The following is a 12,123-nucleotide window of genomic DNA, read 5'->3' as shown; positions in this document are numbered from 1 at the left end:
GAGAGAAAAAACAATTCCCAATTTCTAAAATTACCTTTAATGTATATCACATGTATTTAAATTTAAAATTCTCAAGTGTGACATAATAATAGAAGCTATAACATTCCTAAAAATGAATAAGCATAGTAGATATTAACAAAGATGACACAAAATCACAAAATTTGTTGGAGAATAAAAGAAAAGCACTCTGTCTGGGTGTGGTGGCTCACACCTATAATCCTAGTGCTTTGGGAGGCCAAGGTGGGAGGATGGTTTGAGGCCAGAAGTTTGAGACCAGCCTGGGCAACATAGCAAGACCCTGTCTCTACAAAAAAATTAAAAAATTAGCCCGGCATGGTGGCATGCCCCTGTAGTCCTAGCTATTCAGGAGGCTGACACAGGAGGATTGGTTGAGCCCAGGAGTTTGTGGATGCAGTGAGCTATGATCGTGCCACTGCACTCTAGCCAAGGTGACAAAGCAAGAAGTATCACTTAAAAAAAAAAAAAAAAAGCATCCTGTTCTATCCCTTTCAGCATCTGAAAGCACTTGCTTCATTTTATACTTTCTTCTCTACAAGGATTCATTTACTTGGTTCACTGACCAAACAAACATTTATTAGGCTCTCGCTATGTGCCAGGTACTAAGCTGGACACTGAGTATATTAAAATAAATGGAAAAGGGTTTTCTTTTAAAAAAAAAACTCAAACTAGAGTAGGAAAAAATATGAAATCACTAAAATGTAAGCTCTATAAGATCTTTTCTGTCTTGTTCATCATTCTATTCCAGGAGCTATACTCAATAATTATATGTAACTAAACCTGCAGAATACAAATACAATACAATAAGATGATGAGGGTAATGAGAATAGTTATTAAATGCCTCATTTCTACTCAGTCTTAAAACAATAAAATTTGGGTAGACTTTTTGAAAAGCTGTATAAGATATACATGAATGACAAAGTTAGGACAAAGAATTCATGACAAAAGTAAACTCTGGAAGTATAAAATAACTTAAAATTATTTAAAAACAAATATCTATTTCCTTGTGCTTGCTTCTTTCACCACTTATTTTCTCCCCATGTAAGCGTAGTGAGAGGAAAAAAAAATCAGACATAGGTAAGGACCAAAAAGAGGCCTCAAAACAATGCCTTAGTACTGCATGAAGAAAGAAACCTGCAGACTGCGAGACCAATTCTAGGTAATTCAGCTTAGTTCAGTGCCATTTACAAGGTGTTTAAAATTTTTTAAGACGACAATCTGATATCTTCTGTAAGAGATCCAGGATCTACATATAAAATAGAATATTAAGTTAAAAAAATTCACTATTGGAATATCATCTACTTGATAAATTAAGAAAAAAGTTACATATGGGGAGGACAATTTTATATTAAGCATTCTTCTAAAATAATGAGATAGGGGCTTTTTTTTTTTTTTTTTTTACCTGGTTTTGTGAAAGTGGAGGATCATGGTTAAATGTTAATCCTGCTTTAATAAGTGAAGTTAAAGCTTCTGCTCCCCATTCTCTCATTCGAGAGTTTGGATGCTGGCATACCTGAAGTACATACATTTAACAAAAATAAAATATTTAAATTGTATAGTTAAGCTATGATTCACACATCAATTTGAGAAAAGAAACAGTCAAACATTACGTTTTCTGTTCTTTTCACATTTTAAAAATTATATCAAATGCTCAATAATGGCTGGAAGAAAAATTATATCTAAAATGTATGTAAGCTTACCTTCTGCATAAGGGCAAGAGGAAGCAATAGAAAGACAGAAGAAAAAAGATGAAACCAAAACAAGTCATAGAAAAGAAAGGATTTCATAAAAGTATGTCATCAGAGTAAAAAAGCAAGCTGATGAAGTTCTTCATTAGATTTACCCTCATAGTCAAATAATGTACTAAAATTAAAAAAAACTATTTGTTGCCATTTGATGACACTATCCAATAATGAAATCTGCTTATATCCTTTAATCATTCATAAAAATAATCCCAATAAAATGGAAAAAAAGCTCACATACATCAGCTTTTCTTACTAAGAATAATGCCTTTCTCAGCTTTCTAGAGTAACATAAAACGACCATAGTAACCCAAACCTAAACTGTACACAAACATATATACTGACAGAAGCAATCAGTTATTAAGCAACAAATGATTAAGCATCATCCCAACTTGAATACAGCAGAATGTAAATCCCAATAAAATTCCACAGCACTGTCTATAATTAGTGACACCAAATAGGTTTTGCCCTTTGTAGAAAGCTATTTCATAATTATAGCAAAGGCTGTAAATGAATAATATTTACTATTAACTTTCAGCCCCACTTTCCCTGAAGAACTACCTAAAACTGAGGTGGACAAAGAGACTATATAGTAAAAGAAAGGGGTCCCAAGCTAACAGGTCATTTCACTGATATTTCTCACTTTAAAATTTCACCCATTTTCAGCCACTGAAAGCAATCTACACCTTCACCAAACCAATTAATATAAAACGTTAATCCTTGATAAAATATACAGACTTACGTAGAGGGTCAGGAAAGGGAAAAACAGTTAATGCTAATTTTTTAAAATGGTTTCCAGAATCATTAGTTCAATGTGCATGTTTTTATTAAAAAATCAAATATAATTTTAAGAAAGAGAGTTTACCTCAAGTAGATGGCCAGTTAGAGGTCTCCATAAAATTTCTATTCGGTGCATATTAACTAGACCAGTTTCTAACAATTTGGCAACAGCAAAAAGAGATGGTTCCTAGGGAGAAAACATATTGCATTTTGATGTTATAAAGAGAATATTGAGTACTTTCACTGAAAATAAAACAATTATTCTAAAAAGCATGAGTGAAAATAAAATGTGATTAGTATAAAGTTAGCCATCAATATGATAAAAGCTCAGTTATCATGAAACAAGTCTTCCTGCCACCCTTAAGTATCCAGAATAGCTCCTAATTGGAAAACTTGGTTAGGAAGAGAGTGCTTTAACAGGGAAAGAGTGCAAATCCAAAAATTACACTAGACACACAGAATGGCTAGTTTTCCAACCAGAAGAAAAGAAGTATTCTTATCAGCAAAGTTCTGAAATGTCCTGGCTTTATGTGAGAATGTCAGTTAGATATTAAAAAAACAGAAAGGATCAATTCTACACAAAGTCATGAAAATTAAACAACCTGCTGCTGAATGATTATTGGGTCATTAATGAAATTAAATGGAAATCAAAAGATTCCTCAAACTGAATGACAAAGGGGACACAAGCTATCAAAATCTATGGGATTCAGCAAAAGCAGTCTTAAGGGGAAAATTCATAGCCTTAACTGCCTATATCAAAAAGACAAAGATCACAAATTAACAATCTAATGACACATCTCGAGGAACTAGAAAAGGAAGAGCAAATCAAACCCAAAGCCAGCAGAAAAAAAGAAATAACAAAACTCAGAGCAGAACTAAATGAAATGGAAAACAAAAAAACAATATGAAGGATTAATGAAACAAAATACTGGTTCTTTGAAAAGATAAACAAAATTAACAGACTTCTTGCTCGATTAATCAGGAATAGAAGAGAAAGGACCCAAATAAGCTCAATCGGAAACGAAAAAGAAGATATTACACCTGATACCATAGAAATGCAAAACATCATGTATGAATACTATAAAAATCTCTATGTACATAAACTCAAAAACACAGAGAAATGGACAAATTCCTGCAAACAAACAAACTCCCAAGACTCAATCACGAAGAAACAGAAATCCTGAACAGGGCAATAACAAGCAGCAAGATTGAAGTAGCAACAAAGAATCTTCCAACAAAAAAAAAGCCCTGGACCAGATGGATTCACAGCTGAATTTTATCAGACCTACAAACAAGAGCTAGTTACTGCAGAAATTATTCCATAACATTGAGGAGGGAATCCTATCCAACTCATTCTATGAAGCCAGTATCACACTGATACCAAAGCCAGGAAAGGACACAACAACAACAAAAAACTACAGACCAATATCCATTATGAATATAGATGTAAAAATCCTCAATAAAATACTAGCAAACCAAATTCAACAGCACATCAAAAATTAATCCACCATGACCAAGTGGGCTTCATCTCAGGGATGCAAGGATGGTTCAACATATATAAATCAATAAATGTGATTCACCACATACAGAAGCAAAAACAAAGGCCATATGATCATCTCAACAGATGCAGAAAAAGCATTTGAAAAAATTCAGCACCCTTTTGTGATAAAAACGTTCAGCAAACCAGGCATGGAAGGAATATATTTCAAAATTATTAAAGCCATATATGACAAACCCACAGCCAACATCATACTGAATAGTAAAAAGTTGAAAGTGTTCCCCCTATGAACTGGAACAAGACAAGGATGCCCACTGTCACTATTTTTATTCAACATAGAGCTGCAAGTCCTAGCCAGAGCAATCAGGCAAGTAAAGGAAATAAAGGGTATCCAAATCAGGAAAGAGGTGGTCAAATTATTGCTTTTTGCTGATAATGTGATCTTATATCTAGAAAACCCCAAAGATTCCACTCCACGAAGAGACTCATGGAATTGATAAATAAAGTCAGTAAAGTCTCAGGTTACAAAATCAACGTACACAAATCAGAAGCATTTCTATATGCCAATAAACAGTAAAGCCAAGAGGCAATTCAAGGACTCAATACCACTCACAATAGCTACAAAGAAAATAAAATGCCCAGGAATATACTTAACAAAGGAGGTGAAATAGCTCTACAAGGAGAACTACGAAACACTGAGAAAAGAAATCTCAGAGGACATAAACAAATGGAAAAACATATCATGTTCATGGATTGGTAGAATCAACATTGTTAAAATGCCCATATTACCCAAAGTGATTTATAGATTCTTTGCAATCCACATCAAAATACCAAAGTCACATCGGCCGGGCGCAGTGGCTCATGACTGTAATCCAAAGCACTCTGGGAGGCCGAGGCGGGAGGATTGCTTGAGCTCAGGAGTTCGAGACCAGCCTGAGCAAGAGCGAGACCCTGTCTCTATTATAAATAGAAAAGAAATTAGCCAAACAACTGAAAATAGAAAAAATTAGCCAGGCACAGTGGCATGTGCCTGTAGTCCCGCTACTCGGGAGGCTGAGGCAGGAGGATTGCTTGAGCCCAGGAGTTTGGGGTTGCTGTGAGCTAGGATGACGCCACGACACTCTAGCTAGGGCAACAGAGTGAGACTCTGTCTCAAAAAAAAAAAAATACTAAAGTTATAGTTCACAGATCTAGAAAAAATAATTCTGTACTTTGTTTGGAACCAGAAAAGAACCTGAATAACCAAAGCACTCTTAAGCAAAAAGAACAAATCTGGAGGTATCACATCACCAGACTTTACTATACTACAAGCCTCTAATAACCAGAATAGCATGGTATTGGGGCATAAAAATAGAGACATAGACCAATGGAACAGAACAGAAAACCCAGATATAAAACCATCCTCACACAGTCTACCGATCTTTGACAAAGCAAACAAACAATAATATACACTGGGGAAAAGAAGTCCTATTCAATAAATGGTGCTGGGAAATTTGGATAGCCCCTCGCAGAAGATTAAAACACGATCCATATCTATTACTACTCATAACAATTAATTCAAGATATATAAAGGACTTAAATATAAGGAATGAAATCATAAGAATTCTAGAAGAAAATGTAGGAAAAATTCTTCTAGATATTGGCTTAAGCAGAGAATTTCTGAAAAAGACCCCAATGCCAATCACAGCAACAACAAAAATAAATAAATGGAACTTGATTAAATTAAAAAGCTACATAGCAAGAGAAATAATAAACAGAGCAAACAGACAACCTATAGAATGGGAGAAAATATTCACAAGCCATACATCCAATAAAGGGCTAATAACCACAATCTACAAAGAACTCAAGCAAATCAGCAAGAAAAAAACAAACAACCCCATTAAAAAGTGGGCAAAAGACATAAACAGAAGGTTTTCAAAAGATGATAGACAAATGGCCAGTAAACATATGAAAAAATGCTCAACATCACTAATTATCAGAGAACTGCAAATCAAAACCACAATGAGATATCACCTTACCCCAGTTAGAATGGCTTTTATTAAGAAGCCCAAAAACAATAGATGCCAGTGTGGATGCAAAAAGAAAGGAACACTTATACACTGTTGGTGGGACTGCAAATTAGTATGACCTCTGTGGAAAACAGTACGGAGATTTCTCAAAGAACTTTATAAAAGTAGACCTACCATTCGATCCAGCGATGCCCACTACTGGGTATCCATCCAAAGGAAAAAAAGTCATTTTATCAAGAAGACAACTGCACTCGAATATTTATTGCAGCATAGTTCATAATTGCAAAGATATGGAATCAATCCAAGTGCCCATCAATTCATGAGTGGATTAATGAAATGTGGTATATGTATATCATGGAATATTACTCAGTCTTGAAGAAGGATGACTTAATGCCTTTTGCAACAATTTGGATGGAACCGGAGTCCATTATCCCAAGCGAAAATACAAACACTGTGTGTACTCGCTCTTAAATTGGAACTAACCGATGAGCATACATGTGCAGAGGGAAGTAAAACTCAGTATAAAGCAGGGGGAAGGGGGGAGAAGGGGATGGGTGAAAACCCACCTATCAGGTATAATGAACATTACCTGGGTGATAGGCACACTTATAACCCTGACTCAATCATTACAAAAGGAATCCATGTAACCAAAAACATTTGTACCCTGTAATATTTTGAAATTAAAAAACAAAACAAAATGGAAAGGAGACAACAGAGACCTGGGAAAAGAAATATGAAGTCAGGAGCATGGCAAGAGCAGGGCTACCAGTTTCAGACACTAACAGAAAAGGTGAAGAGAGAGAAAACAAAATAGTTCTCTAAGGTCGCTGGCATGTGGATCACCAGAAAGGGAATCAACATACATTATATATACCTACATTAGAGTACTTGGTCCATCTATCATAAGAATGGTTTCAGAAAAGATCAAAGGGCAACTATCTCTAATCCAGTATCAATGAAGGTAGTAAAACATATTTAAATGGAAATTTAGCTGAAGAAAGCCGTAAGTATTTTTTTATGGGTAGCTATGGTATTTCAAACAGAATTGCATTAAAAAACAAACAAGGTCGCCTATAATCCTAGTACTTTGGGAGGCCAAGGCGAGAGGATTGCTTGAGGCTAAGAGTTTGAGACCAGCTTGAGCACCAGCAAGACCCCACCTTTACAAAACATGAAAAATAAAAAAATTAGCTGGTAGCATGCATGCTTATAGTCTCTGCTACTTGGGAGGCTGAGGCAAGAGGATTGCTTGAGCCTAGGAGTTTGAGCACTGCGCTCTAGCCCGGGTCACAGAAAAAAAAAGAAAATTGTGAGAATAATTTGATAATTTTTAAAGGAAAAGATTTTTTATGGTTCTATATTCTTAGCATTTTTACAGTGCTGATAAAAATCTAATATTGAAATGTTTGCTAATATCTTCCTTTCCTAGTAGAAGCCAGTGAACCAAGTACATTGGGGTTTTAAGACAAATATGGCCCGGCTGACCGTTCCTGCATGTGCTAATGTTGTAGGCACCCTAAAAATTTTGGAAGTAAAAAAATCCATGATTCTAGAAGCAATATAGCACAGTGGTTAACACTGATGTCTAAAAATTTAACTGGGATCTCATCTGCACCCTACCATTTAATAGCTAGGTAATCTTGGGTAAGTTACTACCTCTATTGAATGCTTTTATTTTTTAAATCTATGAAAGGGAGATAATGATGATATAGAAACTACTTCATGTTAGAAAGTACGCAGCACATAATAAGTCCCCCCAAAATGTTGCCTACTACTACTTTTTCCTCTGCTTCTTCCTTATTATTTTACCAGGGTAAAGACAGAAATCATGTAGCATTTAAAAGAATATAGAGATGGTCCAGGTCTCAGACCTGAAGACTGTTATTCAGGAAGCCTAGAATGTGGCCCTGGTATTTACCTTAAAAAATAAAACTCCATAGCTGACTTTGATGTACACCAAAAGTTAGCAAAGTGCTTAAGAACAGAATTTTGGAATGAGACATATGTGGGTTCAAACCCAAGCTCTACCAATTACTAAGCAGGGAGCCTCAGGAAGGCAGGTTACTTAAGCCATTTTCATATTTTCATCTGTAAAGAGGGAACACTACTATTGAACCTCAGTTACTTTAAATGATAAAATAATGTAAGCTAGTGCTTGGCATACATTTAATGAATAATAACTTTTTTAATATTTTTGTTGTTATACTGAGGTTGGTAAGACGCCTGCACAAGTATCATCAGCATCACCCTCTTCTAAGAAACAGTTGGCAAGCTTTTCCGTAAGTTACTTCCTCAATACATTAGCACAAATTCCTGAAATAAGGATCAAAAACAAGGTACTGGTGACTTTAAAGACAAACCTTAAGAACATTAATATATACATCTTTAATCCCTAGAATATTTAACTCAGAGCAGCTGACATTGATAAATTTATTTTTTTATAATGTAGAAAATTTCTACTTATTTTAATATCTGAGTATTTATAATAATTTTTATAAAGGCACAACTGAATAATAAACCTTTTATAGCTTCAATCTAAAATCTTTATAAAGTTTATATTGAATACTTTTATAAAGTTTATACTTGAATATTTTTATAAACTTTTATTCCCATTCCATATTTACCACTTCACTTTATAAAATTAAATCCTAAAATGGAGACATGTGAATTCATTCTCAAAAAAATTATCTCCATTTCATTCAGTGTATCCATTTTCTCAACATTTGTTCCCTCTAAGCCTTCCTTAAATATCACACTTCCTCCTACCACTCTCATGAAATTATATTCTTCAAGGTTAACAATAAACTATTAATCACCAAATCTATTTTTTCTCATTGATTATGATTTCTTGTAACATATTTCTCTCTTGATTTCTATGAACCTGCCCTTTCCTGCCTATCAAATTCCTACCATTCCTTCAATATCCAGCTCCAATCATACTATTTCATCTTGATTAATCTTAATTCATTTTAATAGAAATATGTACTAAAAACAAGGAACCAAAAATTCAGATAATAAGTCTCATGTCACTTAATACCTACACTATTTATTTAGACTCTCATGCCAACTTAACTGTCACTTAACCATCAGACAAGTAGTTTATATGCTCTTTGAAAGTAGAAACCTCATATTTCCTTTATATTTCCTAGCAGAGTGTCATGTACATAGTAAGCACACTCTGCTTGTTGAATGAGTATAATAATAAATTCTCAAGACCTTACCATATAAGCTTGCTTAGATTTCATTAAAATACACTATTAAAAATATAGTCTTGTGTTAAGAATTATCTCAAAGATGTAGGATTATTCAACCTTACCATATAAGCTTGCTTAGATTTCATTAAGATACACTATTAAAAATATAATCTTAAGAATTATCTCAAAGATGTAGGATTATTCAAGATATCAACAAATTGAAAAAAAAAGAAATTGATTGCTTCACTATATTTTATATCATCCTTTCCTTGATTACAGCAAACTATAATATATATTTTCAAACACCTGCATGTTTATTTAATTATCTAACTATGTACTATAATAGATAAAACTATGCCCTAATAAGACCTTCTTCACCAATCTTTAAATGAGTCACATAAGCCAAGATGACAAGCCACAATACACAGAATTATAATTAAGGACTAGGCAGAAACACAATTTTGGACCCTACCATAAGATGTTAAACAATTTACAACTTTTTAATCATATTCTGGGTTATTGTCACATATTTATAAATGGTCAAATAATATTTATTAATTTTAAAATGTAGAAGCATTTTAATTATTTCTAAGATATAAATAAACCCAAATTTTCCTGTGCTTGCCAAATATAATAGAAAATGATATTTTTAGTAGTATAGAATTTTTTAAAATACATTTTTTATTTTCCTTTTTGTTCTTAGAGACAGGATCTTGCTATGTTGCCCAGTCTGGTCTTGAACTCCTGGACCCAAGTGATATTCCCACCTCAATCTCCAACGTAGCTGGGACTACAGGTGCATGCCACTATGCCTGGCCAAGAAATGTTCTTGAATGTCAATATTCAAAAGTACTATTCTACTCATTTAACCAATTAACAAAGAAAAATTTTAATTTTTAAGGTAAGGAGAATCATTACCTTCAGAAAGAAATGATTGGCTCCTTATTTTCCATCCCAATGAAGGCAAGAGAAACTGAGACATATATTCCTTAATTTAAATCTTGTATTACCCCAATCATAAATTGTAATTACAAGTATTATTGTGACATTTTACAGAACCTATTTATAAAAACTGTATTATATTATTTTATAAAACTATTTTTTAAATGTACAGTATATAAGAGAAATGGGCACAATTTAAAATCATATTGCATATTTAGGCATATCACAAGCTAAATTATGTCCTCTTTATTCCCCCTTCAGCAAATTACAACTATAAATGGTAAAGACCCAATAAAGCACGGTTAGCACACAAGCTGAGTATTAGTACTACTAGTAAAAAAACTAAGATCACAATGGATGTACACCTTATGTAACTAATGTACCAAATTTAAACAGAAAGGTAGAATATCACACCTTATTATTTCCATAGGCCATATCCATTGCTTCTAGAGATAAGGAGCAAAGTGCATTTATTAAATGATGCAATGATACGTCATCAAGATACCTAAAATGAAAATGAAGAAATATGATATTTTGATCTTAAATATATAGCTAATAACAATATTTTTATCAATTTAAAAAACTGACTCTTACTGTGAGCTTTCAAACAATCTTGAAAGTATATTGGAAATCACTGGTAAATCTGTCATCACTGCTGTTGTTAGAACCTAAGAGAAGAACAAAATTAAATGTAACATATGACATTTTAGGAAGTACTAATTGGGTAAGGAGGACTAGAACTTACTGTACTGGGTCCTTCTACAGCTCGCCCAGGTTTCAAGGCACCACCACTACTAGGTTTTAATCCCAGAATCCATACAAGATGCTATAAAATTCAAAAAAAATCAAAACAAAAAACTTTATAAAACTATAAAAATTCTAATAACTAAAATTAAAATCAGTAATAATTTCTAGTAACTAAAATTGAAATCAGTAGGTTTGTAATAACTAAAATTAAAACCAGTAATTAATGTTCATATAAAATTTTACCAAACACAGGCAGTAGAACTTAGGCCATTATGAGAAGCACTCCATCATTTCCTGTGAGTCATGTCTTTTTTTCCTTTCCAACTTTCCTTTTTTCATACTTACTGTCTATTCCTTAGGCCTGCCCAAAGCACTAATAGGCACTGCTTAGGTTAACTGATAGCAATCACATATAAAAGCAACACTGACTTCTGACCCAGACACTGTAACATACCTGAAGAGTTGCCAAGACAAGTTGCCATGATGTTCCAAGAACCGCCCCATGGCAGTGTGCCAAGTTAAGTAAAGTCCTCATACACTGGATATTTTTGGAAGTTAGCTGTAGTTAAAGAAAAAAAAAAAAAAGGATGTATTTTCAAGAACTATTATGCATTCTTGAAAATTAAAAGCTTGTAAACCAGCATTAATGTATTAAAGGATTTTTTAAAATAAAAAACAAAAATTAAAGAAAATAGGTTTGGATGGTTTTGTAAGGAACAAAGTCATTTAATTAAAAGTTGTGTTATCATATTGGTTACAATATGTCAAATGCATAAACTAGTTTCTTCTAAATATACCACCCACGTAATAGAAAGTAAATAAGTGTGTTTTGGCAAACACAGAGAAAGGGTACAACAGGTTCCTTGATAGTTAACTGGTAACCATGAAAAAGCAAGTACATTACCATTACTGTCCCTTGAGGCTGGACTGCTAGAGGTTGACCCACTGCCACAACTTGCTGGTGAGACTCACTTGATGGGCTTATCATCATAACACTTTGGCCCTGAATGGAATATGCTAGAAGACAAAGGAAAGCCTAAATAATTAAATAGTACTGTTTATATGGCATTCAAAGTAATGTTACATTTTAAAATAACTTGCTTAAACCAAGTTCAGCAGTAACACTTAATTAAATACCGGTACTACCTATTACCCATATGCAGTTTTAAAACTCATGAGTTGCAAAAATCAAG

At 33.5% G+C, this 12,123-nt stretch overlaps 1 protein-coding gene across 1 annotated transcript in view; it reads right to left on the bottom strand.

Annotated features, from left to right (window-relative positions):
- MON2 (MON2 homolog (S. cerevisiae)) overlaps window positions 1-12,123 on the bottom strand; it is a 108,785-nt gene that overhangs the window by 47,442 nt on the left and 49,220 nt on the right. Inside the window, exons 14-21 of the mRNA XM_012661546.1 lie at window positions 12,068-12,072; window positions 11,835-11,947; window positions 11,385-11,489; window positions 10,929-11,009; window positions 10,778-10,851; window positions 10,598-10,688; window positions 2,626-2,727; window positions 1,421-1,531 (exon numbers count right to left, since the gene is read on the bottom strand). Of these exons, the coding sequence (XP_012517000.1) occupies window positions 1,421-1,531; window positions 2,626-2,727; window positions 10,598-10,688; window positions 10,778-10,851; window positions 10,929-11,009; window positions 11,385-11,489; window positions 11,835-11,947; window positions 12,068-12,072 (682 nt within the window). The remainder of the gene's footprint in view (window positions 1-1,420; window positions 1,532-2,625; window positions 2,728-10,597; window positions 10,689-10,777; window positions 10,852-10,928; window positions 11,010-11,384; window positions 11,490-11,834; window positions 11,948-12,067; window positions 12,073-12,123) is intronic.

This window comes from Propithecus coquereli, unplaced genomic scaffold (assembly GCF_000956105.1).
Source record: "Propithecus coquereli isolate 6110/MARCELLA unplaced genomic scaffold, Pcoq_1.0 Scaffold72, whole genome shotgun sequence".
Classification (NCBI taxonomy): Eukaryota; Metazoa; Chordata; class Mammalia; order Primates; family Indriidae; genus Propithecus; species Propithecus coquereli.
Note: the sequence above shows the minus strand (reverse complement) of the source record. Positions and strands in the feature narration are given on the sequence as shown.